This window comes from Theropithecus gelada, chromosome 11 (assembly GCF_003255815.1).
Source record: "Theropithecus gelada isolate Dixy chromosome 11, Tgel_1.0, whole genome shotgun sequence".
Taxonomy (NCBI): Eukaryota; Metazoa; Chordata; class Mammalia; order Primates; family Cercopithecidae; genus Theropithecus; species Theropithecus gelada.
The window spans coordinates 4987408-5002330 of NC_037679.1; the positions used below are offsets into that span (position 1 = coordinate 4987408).

A 14923-nucleotide genomic window follows, 5' to 3' on the forward strand; every position below is an offset into this window, starting at 1 on the left:
GGGCCGGACGTGGTGACCCACACCTGTAATCCCAGCACTTTGGGAGGCCGAGGCAGGCAGATCACTTGAGGTCAGGAGCTTGAAACCAGCCTGGTCGACATGGAGAAACCCCGTCTCTAATAAAAAATACAAAAATTAGGCATTCTGCTGCATGCCTGCAATCCCAGCTACTCAGGAGGCTGAGGCAGAAGAATCACATGAACTCAGGAGACAGAGGTTGCAGTAAGCCAAGATTGTGCCACTGCACTCCAGCCTGGGCAACAGAGTGAGACTCTGTCTCAAATAATAATAATAATTTGTACAAAGCTATCATATTACCCTGGAGTGGCAGCAGTATATAAAATTATATCAGTAACAGTCCCAGTTTTGTTTAAAAACACATACATACTCAGAGAAGGCTTAAAGAAAGTATACTAAAATGTTAGCATTATGGCTATATCACAAGTAATTTTTATTTGTATTATTTTTGGATACTCTTGAATTTTCCCACTTTCCTTAACATATTGTTTATGATTTATGGGTTGGTGGTAGGGAGTGGAGGTGATTGCCGGAGTAGTTTTAAGAACAGTTTTCTAGATATGACAGTAAACAGCAGCATTCTGCTTCATCACTTATACTTCTCCCAATCCATCCAGTAAATATCCATAATGTTCTGAAAACTCAGTATTTATTTGCTTTACATTTCTTTAGAGTTTAACTCTCCAATATTACATGTAAACTTTTAAAACTCAGGTATTGGCCAGGCATGGTGGCTGGCTCACGCCTGTAATCCCAGCACTTTGGAAGCCTGAGGCAGGTGGATCACAAGGTCAGGAGTTCGAGACCATTCTGGCCAACATGGCGAAACCCCGTCTCTACTAAAAATACAAAAATTGGCTGGGCATGGTGGCAGGTGCCTGTAGTCCCATCTGTTTGGGAGGCTGAGGCAGGAGAATCGCTTGAACCCGGGAGGCAGAGGTTGGATTGAGTCGAGACCATGCCATTGCACTCCAGCCTGGGTGACAGAACAAGACTCCGTCTCATAAATAAAATTCAGGTAGTTCATTTAATGGATTTGGAACCCTTAACTACTTTTCACCTTCACGTGATTATTGCAACCAGCTTCATTTATAATTATATTAGAACTTTACCTTGAACCACCACAACATTCAATGAATAGCTTTTATGACTAGAGTAGTTAGATAGAAAATAGACTTGGAATGAAGAAAATAGTAGTAGATTGAAGAGAAAAATAGACTCTGAGGACAGATAGACTAATGAACACTTTAAAATATCTGTTGTCTTAAATTCGTATACACATAACTGTGTGTATTTAGTAATTAAAATTGATTTAAGGAAGTGCTATCATTTTTCCTGTGGCTGCTAAATTCACCATTTTTATTGTTGCCAATAAACTTTATTCATTGTATGTATTGAAAAATAGTTTAGAAATAGACATTGTGAATACTGAGTAGTAGTACATTTGGATTTTGGTTTCTGTGTATACGTGTGCACGTGTGTGTAGACTTAATATATTGCAGTTAATGATTTAATAGTATTTAGGTAATGTCTTAAAAACACAACAAGAAATGCTTCCTTGTGGCAATAACTAGTATGTATAACAGAACTCAAGTCATATTTCATATTAATGAAATAGCATTGTGAGTTCTGAGAAGTAAACAAAGTTCTGAAATTTAAAATGTGTTTACTGATTTTAGCCTCACAATATACTTTTGTAGGTATTTATATAGATACATGTGATGGAAATTAAATATATAACTTACTCTTTCTGACACTGTGTTATATAATTTAGTATTTAATTAACTTCTGATTAAATTTTATTTTAAAATATTAGTCATTCCTAAAGGAAGAATAATTTGGGATACTGGATATTTGTTACACATTAAAAACTGGTTCAAATATATATATGTTTATATGACAGCCATAAAAAGTCAAATCCTAAGAGATCTTTGCTTTAGATCTTAAAGATATTCATTGTGGCTGGGTGCTGTGGCTCACACCTGTAATCCCGGCACTTTGGGAGGCCGAGGCGGGTGGATCATGAGGTCAGGAGTTCGAGACCAGCCTGGCCAACATAGTGAAACCCCGTCTCTACTAAAAATACAAAAATTAGCTGGGCGTGGTGGCGTGTGCCTGTAGTCCCAGGTACTTGGAAGGCTGAGGCAGAAGAATCGCTTGAACCCGGGAGGCGGAGGTTGCAGTGAGCCAAGATCGCACCACTGCACTCCAGCCTGGCGACAGAGCGAAACTCCATCTCAAAAAAATATATATATATATTGATTGCACAAATATTTGAGTTATTCATTAGTAATTGAAGCCTTTTAATACATTCTTTGCTGTCTAGATTCCACTGTTCTCTCTCAATTCCATATTGTCTAATAAAGGACAATAAAATCTGACTTCCTTCAGTTTTGTGTGCTTTGCCACCTGCCCACTCAGACATCATAGGATATGTGCTGGAGGAGTGAGAGATAGTACTTAACAACGTGGACAGACATATAAATGTGAACTTAAAAGGCAGACTTACTAAAACTTACAGAATTTGAACTGTTGGATTGGATATGCTTGAGTTATTATATCTAATATGAAATGTAGTAAATGAGCAATTTATAAAAGTACAATAGAATATGATATTTGTTTATAAGATAATGTTCTATGGTGTTTTTAAATGATATTTTATTCACTTTTAAGAGATTTTTAGTCAGCCTTCATTGAAGGTAGGGAATTAGGAATAAGGGATGTTAAAACAAATTACCAAAAGTGTTCAGTACAACTGATGATTCCACTTAGAAATATAAGTAGAGAAATTTTTGAAATAGTTTCAAAATATACTTGAATACATCCAAGTGTCTACTACTATTATTTTTTATAGGTGGTTTCAGACACCCTCACAGGTTTTCTACCATGCAGCAACTGAACATGGAGGAAAAGATGTATATCCAGGGCAGTGTCTTTGGGAAGGTTGTGAGCCTTTTCAGCGACAGCGATTTTCTTTTATTACCCACTTGCAGGTACACTTTTTAAATATTATTTGATCAGTAACTCATTTGCATTAAAGATTTTGATATGCATTCTGTTGCTTCCTCTTTCTCAATAAGGATAAGCACTGTTCAAAGGATGCCCTACTTGCAGGATTAAAACAAGATGAACCAGGACAAGCAGGAAGTCAGAAGTCTTCTACCAAGTAAGGAAAATGAGTTTACTTCCTATTGTACATACAAAAAGAAACTAGGCAAAACACAAGAACAATGAAATGCAACTTAGCATATTAGGAGACCAGAAACCTGGGTTCCAGTCCAGCTCTGCCACAAACCAGCAATGTGACCCTGTTCAAATTGCTTAGATTCTCTTGGCATCACTTTTCCCTTTGGCTGGACAATGTGGTCTGTAAGTTACCTTTGAGCTCTAACACTGATTCTGTTTTGTAGACTAGTCAGTCATTGGAAGTAATGACAGATGGTATATGAGAAATACTTTGTAAACTAAAAGTACTGTGTATGGTTCCTTTTCCTATAAGAGAGTAATCATCTATTTGATAATGGCAAAGAGATTTCATATCTTGCCATTATCAAATATATATATACACATACACATATAAACATACATAACACTGGTTTACAGTTTAAAGATCGTTTTCAGGTTGTCTCATTTAATATTCAGCATTAGCATAAAATAATTTAATATTCAGAATTAGTAAAAATGTATCAGAAATACCCCTGCTTTTCAAATGTGAAAAGAAATATTGAAAGTCATGCAGCCAGTTACAGTGTCAGAAACAGTGTTTCCTCATATGTGATAAGTCAGCATCTCCATTGCTATCTCACCAGAGCACACAGATAATGATGCATTTTATCTGCTTGGCCAAAGAAATCTACAGTAGTTTGAATCATATTTTACATAAAATCATCTCTACAGTTCTTCCATTCTGTATATTTCATAAATAACAGAACTGTAGTGAAAGGATTGATTGAAATTATGAAATAATGATGAAATTTAAGTTATGTAAGTAATAGTTTGAAATGTGGTATTTAGCATAAATCCATGTTATCATACCGTGTTTTCCTGGATGACCAGTGTCAGTACATTCTTAGGTAGTATTATTACTTTACTCTTGGGTAACATTTGGAAATAATTTGTAGCAAAAATTGTAGACTTTTCTTCTTTGTTAAAATCTTCACATTATATTCAAAGATGAGAAGGCTGTAACTATGACGTTATGTTGAATTTGTCTTGATTGCATACTTACCCAGTACGGTAACTTTAAAGATGGAACATCTCTTTGCTTTAAAATTGATAGATTGGAAAATAAAAGACTTGAAACTTCACCTTGATACTAAGAGCCCCTTTGCCTAAGCTGTCACAGAGCATAAACGTTAATGCTGGCCCATTGGACCTTTAGTCACCCTGTAAACACAATTTTTAAATAACCAGCTTAAAGAGATTGGCAGGATGGTCATAGTTGTCAGTCTGTCTGCAGTATCATGTTAACTCTCTCTCTCTCGCTCTCTCTGATCAATTTAGGCAGCCAGCTGTAGGGGGCACAAGCTCAACTCCTAGAGCACAGAAGGCCATTGTGAATCATCCCAGTGCTGCACTTATGGCTCTGAGGAGAGGATCAAGAAACCTTGTCTTTCGAGATTTTACAGTAAGCATGCCTTGAAACCCTTATCTGTAAAAGTCTGAGTCCTGTGTGATTTAGATCTTTATTCTTTCTTTTTTTCCTTTCTTTTTAAGGATGAAAAAGAGGGACCAATAACTAAACACATCCGACTAACAGCTGCCTTAATATTAAAAAATATTGGTAAATACTCAGAATGTGGTCGCAGGTGAGTAATATGTTTTCTGTAGCCAAAGTGAATTTAGTTTATTTTATTTTTACATATAAGTTAATAAAATTAGATAACTGTATTTTCTTCATTGTTTTTCTCATCAGTTTTGCAAATACATCCAAAAGTTTATGCCTAGGTCAGGCCATGATGAGCTCTTAAAAGTCAAAAATAAATAGAAGTTAAAACAACCAAAAAATGGTCCTTTAAGTTGTTTTATTAAGTTAATTTGTCTTACTGGCCATAGAATTTAGAACAAAAAGTAGCTCTACTAAAGAGGAAACTTAGGAGTTTATTGGGGAAAACAAAGGAATTGATCATTTGAATCACGTGGAGTCCAAATGAAATTCAGTTTGACACTTGTCATTTTCATGTACCCATCAATGTCATAAATAATGTTAAGGTATATGTATAATACTCTGAAGTTTTAAACTTTCCAATGGACTTAAGCAAAAGAAAACCCAGGATTTTGTAGATGTACAGAAACCAGGAGGGATAACTCATTAATTCTTGAGAGAGCAAATATAGAATATTTTGTCGATACCTTGTCTTCCTTAGTTACTTTTCTGGAATTCCTCCTGCATCTTCAACTGACCACTCTTGGGCTGCCTCTCTGAGAAGCTGTCCTCAGATGCATCTTGTGTTCCTGATAGTCACTTTCTATCTCAGGCTCTCCCTTTCACATATTAGTTCCATCTCCTTAATGTATTTTGAATCCATGTTAGTTCTTCCCTACACCCCTATTTTACCTTGTTTTAGGTCTTTTATGATATTCTTTACAATGACCTTTAAACTGAATTTTCTAAGCATAAAAATAGTGGTATCAATTATAAAAAGAAAATGAATTTGACTATATTGTTTTAAGATTTCGCTAAGTGGAAGGTGAATAGCATTTAAAGCTAAAGTTGAAAAAGTTATCTGTAATGGCAAATGTTACTATATTTATTTAATCAAGTATAAATGAACAAGAAAATTTTTCACACTTGAGCCAAGTTTTTTTTAGAAAAAAAGAGAAATGTAAAGGTTTAATAACCATACGAGAATTCTAGTATCTTCATGATTTAGTTCATAACATTTCTTTTTACTTTTCTTACTTTATTTCCCTCCTAACCCCTTTTTTGTTTCATAGCCTACATTTCAGTGAAACTAAGCCACATGCAAGTTCCTAATCACACTGGGCTCTTTCAAGTCACACTTTGTACCTTTGTTCCAATGCTCATACTATTCTCCCTGCCTAGAATGCCCTCCTCCCTGCGTTGCCCACCTATTGAATATCTGCTTACCCTTCATGATTCAGCTCACACATGAGTTTCTTTGTATAGCCTTTCCTTTGCTCTATTCCCCTTCCCTACTGAGCTTGTTCTCCTCTATTTTTACAACATGTCTATCTTAAAACTTTTAATCTCATTGTTTTGAAAATGTTTTTTTATGCGGCTTTTTCCCTTACAGAACTATGTGCAGAGACTTCCTCTGATTAATCTTTGTAGCTTGAACACTTAGCACAGTGCCCAACACATTATAATCTCTACCTCCTATTCATCCTTTAAGATTCAACTCAGTGATTACTGCTTCCTTTCCTGACATCTTCCTTACTACCTTAACCCTGACCTGGAGCACAGTACATATTCCCTACTGCCCCATGTGTTGCATGTTACCACCTTAGATGATGAGCTCTTTGAAGGTAGGGATTCAGTATTTTGATCTTTGTATCTTTAGTGCCTAGCATAGTGTTAGCAATATGATAGTCATTCAGTAAGTATTTGATTGATAGACAGGTGGTGGGAAATTCATTATCCTAGAGTTCTGATCTGGAATTTGTGTGTGTTTTGTTGTTGTTGTGTTGTTTGTTTTATTTTGTTTGTTTGTTTTTTGAGACAGAGTCTCGCTCTATTGCCCAGGCTGGAGTGCAGTGGCACAATCTCGGCTGCCTGCAGCCTCTGCCTGTAGGTTTGAGCGATTCTCCTGCTTCAGCCTCTCGAGTACCTGGGACTACAGGCGCTCGCCACCACAACCGGCTAATTTTTGTATTTTTAAGAGAGACAGAGTGTCACCATGTTGGCCAGACTGGTCCAAACTTCTGACCTCAAGTGATCCACCCACCGTAGCCTCTCAAAGTGCTGGGATTATAGGTGTGAGCCACTGTGCCCGGCCTCTTTTTTTTTTTTTTTTGAGACAGAGTCTCGCTCTGTTGCCAAGGCTAGGGTGCAATGGCGTGGTCTCGGCTCACTGCAACTGCATCTCACAGTTTCAAGCGATTCTCCTGCCTCAGCCTCCTGAGTAGCTAGGATTACGGGCAACTGCCACCATGCCCAACTAATTTTTTTTTTTTTTTGTATTTTTAGTAGAGACAGGGTTTCACCATGTTGGCCAGGCTGGTCTCGAACTCCTGACCTCAGGTGATCCACCCGCCTTGGCCTCCCAAAGTGCTGGGATTACAGGCATCAGCCACCATTCCCGGCCTGATCTGGAATTTGTGTAGAAAATTGGAATACTAGAAACAACTTTGTAATTTTTTTAAGGACCTTTTCTTCGCATTGAAATTGTACATTCTAGGCAAAGCTTCTTTGTCTAGAGCTAATAAAATGTTGAGCCAAAAGTTTTCATTTCACTGGTTTTGTTTTGTTGATTTTGTTATTTTATTTATCTCTAAACCTTTCAAGTATTTTCTGGCATCTTCAGGTCCTATGACGTTAGAATAGTAGAGTCATATGAATTAAGACAATCCATTAAGTATTTCTATTCACTCGCCCAATCCAGGTTGAAATCCCCAGTATAGAACTTCTGTTGAACATCTCCACTGATGGGGAGTTTTACCTAAGCAAGAATACTGATAGAAAATCTGGCAGAACCCACATGTGTGGAGAGAGTGTAGAAAATCAGGCAGCTACAAAAGATAATTCTCTCTTGATAGTTCTCTAGTGGAATAATGCGAGGCTAGACGTGGTGGCTCATGCCTGTAATCCCAGCACTTTGGGAGGCTGAGGCAGATAGATTGCTTGAGCCAGGCATTCGAGATCAGCCTGGGCAACATGACGAAACCCCATCTATACAAAAAATTTTAAAAATTAGCTGGATTTGGTGTTGTGCACCTGTGGTCCTAGCTACCAGGGAGGCTGAGGTGGGAGGATCACTTGAGCCCAGGAAGCAGAGGTTGCATTGAGTCGTGCTCACACCACTGCATTTCAGCCTGGGTGACAGGGTGAAACTCTGTCTCAAGAACAAAAAGAAGTAATATAGAGTGTGATCTTTTAAACTAAAGAAAAAATGGCCAGGCTCGGTGGCTTACTATAATCCCAGCATTTTGGGAGGCCGAGGCAGGTGGATTACAAGGTCAGGAGTTCAAAACCAGCCTGGCCAACATGGTGAAACTCTGTCCCTATTAAAAAATACAAAAATTAGCTGGGCATAGTGGCATGTGCCTGTAATCCCAGCTACTCGAGAGGCTGAGGCAGGAGAATTGCCTGAACCTGGGAGGCCTCCAAGGTTGCAGTGAGCGGAGATTGTGCCACTACACTCCAGCCTGGGTAACAGCCTGGGCAACTCCATCTCAAAAAAAAGAAAAAGCAAGTAAGATATATGGAAATTTACCCTCATTCTTCTCGTAGAATATCTTGAACAGTATAAAAATATCAGCAGCTTTTTATTTGAAATTCAGAATCTAATAATTTGAATAGTATAAAATGTTTAATGCATCTCATCTCCATTCTGATCAAGCTTGAGCTCTGGAAAAGTGCAATATATTTGCCTTCTTTTGATATATGTATATTTAGTGTGTAATGCAAGGGTCTTATTTAAAAATCAAATAGTATGTTTCTCTAATGAACAACACAAAAAGGAAATTAAGAAAATAATTCCATTTATCTATTTATTTGTTTGTTTATTGAGACAGAGTTTTGCTCTTGTCACCCAGGTTGGAGTGCAGTGGCATGATCTTGATTCACTGCCACTTCCACCTCCCAGGTTCAAGCGATTCTCCTGCCTCAGCTTCCTGACTAGCTAGGATTACAGGCACCCACAACCACACCCGGCTAATTTTTGTATTTTTAGTAGAGATGGAGTTTCACCATGTTGCCCAGGCTGGTCTTGAACTCCTGATCTCCAGTGACCCAACTGCATTGGCCTCCTAAAGTGCTGGGATTACAGGTGTGAGCCACCGCACCTGGCCAGTAATTCCACTTACAATAGCATCAAAAAGAGTAAAATACTTAGGAATTGTCTTAACCAAAGAGGGAGAAGATTGGTACACTGAAAACTACAAAAGATTACTGAAAGAAATTAAACAATATATAAACAACTGGAAAGATTTCTCATATTCATGAATTGGAAGACTTAATTTAAGTGAGATGTTAGTACTTCCAAAGCATTCTACAGATTCATTGCAACCTGTCAGCATCCCAATGATTTTTGAAAAAATAGAAAAATCCAGTTATGTGTGAGTGACACAAGGTGAGGGTTGTAGATGCAGTTTCCTGTTTTCATCATATAGACAGGGCAGCTCTGCTGCAGAGATGGTCAATGTACCTAAAACCCAAAGAACCTTGTGTAAGAAGTGTGGCAAGCATCAACCTTACAAAAGTGACACCGTATGAGAAGGGCAAGGATTCCCTGTATGCCCAGGGAAAGAGGCCCTATGATTGGAAGCAGAGTGGCTGTTTTGGGCAGACAAAGCCAGTTTTTCAAAAGAAGGCTGATGTGGTTTGGCTCTGTCCCCACCTAAATCTCATCTTGAATTCCCACATGTGGTGGGAGGGACGTGGCAGGAAGTAATTGAATCATGGGGGCAGGTCTTTCCTATGCTATTCTCATTATTGTGAATAAGTCTCACGAGATCCGATGGCTTTAAAAAGGGGAGTTTGCCTGCAAAAGCTCTCATCTGCCACCATGTGAGACGTACTTTTCACTTTCCGCCTTGATTGTGAGGCCTCCCCAGCCATATGGAACTATAAGTCCAATAAACCGCTTTCTTTTGTAAATTGCCCAGTCTTGGGTATGTCTTTGTCAGCAGCGTGTAAACAGACTAATACAAAGGCTAAAACCACGATTATGCTAAGGCTGGAATGTGTTGAGCCTAATAGCAGATCAAGAGGATGCTGTCCATTAAGAGACGCAAGCATTTTGAACTGAGAGGAGATAAAGAAGAGAAAGGGCCAAATGATCCAGTTCTAAATTTTGGGATAGTTTTCTTTTGATTTTGAAGAGAAAATGTTGAAGCTATAGAAAAATTATAGGAAAATAAATACGGTGATAATCTTACTCAAAAAAAGAAAAATTCGTTCTAGAATTCATACATAATCTCACGAGACCCTGAATAGCAGAAATAATCTTGAGAAAGAACAGTGTTGCAGGACTCCCACTTCTGATTTACTACAAAGCTAACATAATCAAAACAGTGTGGTACTGGCATAAAGACAGCCATAGAGACCAATGGAATAGAAGAGAGGGCCCAAAAGTAAGCCCTCACATATTTGGTCAAATGATTTTCCATAAGTGTACCAATTCTTCATTCAATGAGGAAAAGACAGTCTTTTCAACAAATGGCATTTGAACAACTGGATATATACATCAAAAAAGTTGGATACATAACCTGTACCATATATAAAACCTAAATATAAGAGCTAAAACTATAAAACTCTTAGAAGAAAACATAGGGCAAAAGCTTTATAATATTGGATTTGGCAGTGATTTCTTGGGATATGACACCAAAGACACAGGCAATAAAAGGAAAACCAGACAAACTAGACTTCATCAGAATTTAAAACTTGTACATCAAAGGACACTATCAACAGAATAAAAAGGCAACCCATAGAATTAGACAAAATAATTGCAAGTCACCTGTCTGAGAAGAAACTAATATCCAGAATATATGGAGAATGCCTAGCTGCTGTGGAAAACAGTAAGGCAGTTCCTTAAAAAAACAAACAGAATTATCTGTTTCGTTCAGCAGTCCCACTTCTGAGTATATTCACAAATGAATTGAAGGCAGGGAATTGAACAGATATATATACACCAATATTCATGGCTATTATTTACAACAGCCAAAAATTGGTATGGAGGCAACCTAAGTGTCTATCGATGATAGACAAAATGTGGCATGTACATACAATGGGATACTATTCAGTATTACAAAGGAAAAAACTTTTAATTTGCATACAGTAAAGTTCACCCTTTTTAGTGTACAGTTCTATGAGTTTTGAGTTTTTTTTAATCTTTGAGACGGGGTCTCACTTTGTTGCCCAGGCTGGAGTGTAGTGGTGGGATCATGGCTCACTGCAGTCTTGACCTCTCCAGGCTCAGGTGATCCTCCTACCTCAGTTTTTGTATTTTTACTAGAGATGAGGTCTCACCATGTTGCCCAGGCTTGTCTTGAACTGCTGGGCTCAAGCAATCCACCTGCCTCTGCCCCGCAAAGTGCTAGGATCACAGGCTTGAGCTACTGAGCCCGGCCTACAAAGGAAAAAAATTCTGTGACATATGCTACATATGAATAAACTTTGAGGACATCATGCTAAGTGAAATTAGCATGACACAAAAGGACAAATATATGGTATGATTTCACTTACGAGATACCTAGAAGAGTCAAATGCATAGAGACAGAAAGTAGAACAGTGGTTACCAGGGGCTGGGGGGAGTTCAGGAATGGAGAGTTACTGTTAAGTGGGTAGAGAGTTCCATTATGAGATGATGAAAAAGTTGTGGAGATGGATAGTGGTGATGGTTGTACAACAGTATGAATGTACTTAATGCCACTGAGGTGGTTAAAATAGTATGTTTTATGTTATGTATGTTTTACCACAATGGAAAAAAACTAAAACACAACAAAGGAAGGATTTGGGAAAATTGGAAGTGACTGCTAATGGGTATTGGGTTTCTTTTAAAGATGATGAAAATATTCTAGAATTGATTGTGGTGACGGTTGCACAATTCCCTGAATATACTAAAAACGAGTGAATTTTTGTTTAAATGGGTGGATTGAGCCAGACGCGGTGGCTCACGCCTGTAATCCCAGCACTTTGGGAGGCCGAGGCGGGTGGATTATCTGAGGTCAGGAGTTTGAGACCAGCCTGGCCAACATAGCAAAACCCCACCTCTGCTAAAAAATGCAAAAATTAGCTGGGCGTGGTGGCGCACGCCTGTAATTCCAGCCACTCAGGCTGAGGCAGGAGAATCCCTTGAACCCAGGAGGCGGATGTTGCCGTGAGCTGAGATCGTGCCACTGTACTCCAGCCTGTGTGACAGAGCAAGATTGCATCTCAAATAAATAAATAGATTGTATAGTGTGTGAATTATACATCAGTGAAGGTGTTAGAAAAAATAAATTTTAAAAAATCAAGGCAGGGCGTGGTGGCTCACGCCTGTAATCCCAGTACTTTAGGAGGCTGAGGCAGTTGAATCACGAGGTCAAGATATTGAGATCATCCTGGCCAACGTGGTGAAACCCCATCTCTACTAAAAATACAAAAATTAGCTGGGCCTGGTGGCACATGCCTGTAGTCCCAGCTACTCAGGAGGCTGAGGCAGGAGAATCACTTGAACCTGGAAGGCAGAGGTTGCAGTGAGCCAAGATCACGCCACTGCACTCCAGCCTGGCAACAGAGCAAGACTCTGTCTCAAAAAAAAAAAAAAAAAAGAAGTAGTAAGTGCTATAAAAGTTATAACCAGGCTGGGCGCAGTGGCTCACGCCTGTAATCCCAGCACTTTGGGAGGCCAAGGCAGGCTGTTCATGAGGTCAGGAGATCGAGACCATCCTGGATAACATGGTGAAACCCCGTCTCTACTAAAAATACAAAAAATTAGCTGAGCGTGGTGGCAGGTGCCTGTAGTCCCAGCTACTCAGGAGGCTGAGCAGGAGAATGGCGTGAACCTGGGAGACGGAGCTTGCAGTGAACCGAGATCCCACCACTGCACTCCAGCCTGGGCGACAGAGCATGACTCCATCTCAAAAAAAAAAAAAAAAAAAGTGTGTATATATATATGTATATATATAAAACCAAATAGTTCCCTACTTTATAAAACCAAATAGTTCCCTACTTTGCCCCCACTACCCACCTCCAAGGGGGGATCCTGCAACAATTTGAGCTAATGCAGTTGCTTTCATATTTCAAAAGAATATGTCTGTGTTACTATTTCTTAACTTACCTAAATTTATACATTTATTGACTTCCCTTTTAAGAAATTGGATAGTCTTAAACCTCTCTTCTTCCCACTTTCCTTTTTCCTCATCATATTATTGTTCCATCACAGTCGTTGATTAAATCTTAAATCAGATGTTATTGTTGGATTGTTTGATGTTGAGCCAAGTGTTATACTATTATGTTTTTCTTTCTCTTTTTTATTTTTATTTTTTGAGACAGAGTCTCGCTGTGTCACCCAGGCTGGAGTGCTGTGGCGCGATCTCAGCTCATTGCAACCTCTGCCTCCCAGGTTCAGGTGATTCTCCTGCCTCACCCTCCTGAGTAGCTGGGACTACAGATGCCCACTACCATGCCTGGCTAATTTTTTTATTTCTGGTAGAGATGGGGTTTCACCGTGTTGGCCAGGCTGGTCTTGAATTCCTGACCTCAAGTGATCCACCCACCTTGGCCTCCCAATGTGCTGGGCTTACAGGCGTGAGCCACCACACCCAGCCTTTTTGTCTCTTTGTATTACGCCCATAAAAAGCATGAGTGCCATGCCTTTTGCTTGGCTTTTTATGGGCCTAGTGTGATTTTACCATGTATTTTAATCAGTATCTTTCAAGCATATCAATAAGCTGTCCACACACAGTTGTTAAACTTCTATCAGATTTTCATTTTTAGAATTTTTTTTTCCTTGCAAACTGCCCTTCCGCAGTCTAGACAGGTTGCTCTCTGGACCTGGTACACAGCTCTTCTCAGGAATTGTCTCCATGTTGAATCCCTTTTCGTTGAAACCCATTTATTTTCTTTTCTTGTTTTACTGTCTTCATGTAAAAGCATATCCTTTCCATAATTTAAGACACTCCATGCCTAAAAATGTCTGTAGTCTACCCTTACTCTTGATAGTTGTTGGCTGTACATCACATTCTAGATTGAAAAGTCATTTTTCTTTAAAAATCTGAGGATATTGCTCTGGTGTATTCTAGCACCAGCTTTGCTGTTGAGAAGACTAGTGATATTCTGGTTCCCATTTCTTTGTATGTGATCTGTTTTCCTCCCTCTAGAAACTGTTGTGGTCTCTTTATTTCTGAATATTCTAAGGTTTCATGATGATGATGTGTCTTCAGGGGGTGTTTTGTTGTTTTAATTGAAGTTATTATTTCATTTTGGTGGGTCCTTTCAGTCTGGATATTTATATCCTTCAGTAATGGGAACTTTTCTGGTATGTTTCTTTTTCTTTTTTCTTTTTTAGCTTTCTGTTTTCTCTCTGTTTAATCTATTTTTTGGAAATTTCCTTAATTATTTTATTTTGTTTTGTTTTATTTTATTTTTGAGACAGAGTCTCCCTCTGTAGCCCAAGCTGGAGTGCAGTGGCGCGATCTTGGCTCACTGCAAAAAATAACCTGTGAATATAGAAGTTGAGAGAATATCATTTTATAGAAAAACAAAATAGGCATATTTTGTTTTGTATCAAAACAAAGTGAGTGCTTAATTTTTTAAAACCTCACAAAATTAAACATTTACATCAAAAAGGAAATTATTAGTTACTTTTAAATCATCCTAGTGATTTCAGTTTATTCTTTCTAGTTTTATCCATGCAATATTCAAATAAAAGAATGCTTTTTAACATGTAACTATCACTTTGAAAAATATTATGATTTTGTTAACTTTTTGAAACTGAAGTCTTTTTTCTTTCTTAAAATTTTCTTGATTGTGGGGAAAAACTGATTGTACTTTGTAAAGTTATTTTTATTTTGTAATTTTTTTTTTTTTTTTTTTTGAGATGGAGTCTCGATCTATTGCCCACGCTGGAGTGCAGTGATGCAGTCTTGGTCACTGCAACCTCTGCCTCTCGGGTTCAAGCGATTCTCCTGCCCTGGCCTCCCAAGTAGCTGGGATTACAGGCTCCTGCCACCACACCCAGCTAATTTTTTGTATTTTTAGTAGAGACAGGGTTTCACGATGTTGGCCAGGCTGGTCTCG

The 14923-nt window shown here is 38.5% G+C and overlaps 1 protein-coding gene across 1 annotated transcript in view; it reads left to right on the top strand.

Annotated features, from left to right (window-relative positions):
* ARID2 (AT-rich interaction domain 2) overlaps positions 1–14923 on the top strand; it is a 189382-nt gene that overhangs the window by 169198 nt on the left and 5261 nt on the right. The window contains exons 17-20 of the mRNA XM_025403150.1: positions 2873–3011; positions 3099–3184; positions 4522–4645; positions 4735–4826. Coding sequence (XP_025258935.1) covers positions 2873–3011; positions 3099–3184; positions 4522–4645; positions 4735–4826 — 441 coding nt within the window. The remainder of the gene's footprint in view (positions 1–2872; positions 3012–3098; positions 3185–4521; positions 4646–4734; positions 4827–14923) is intronic.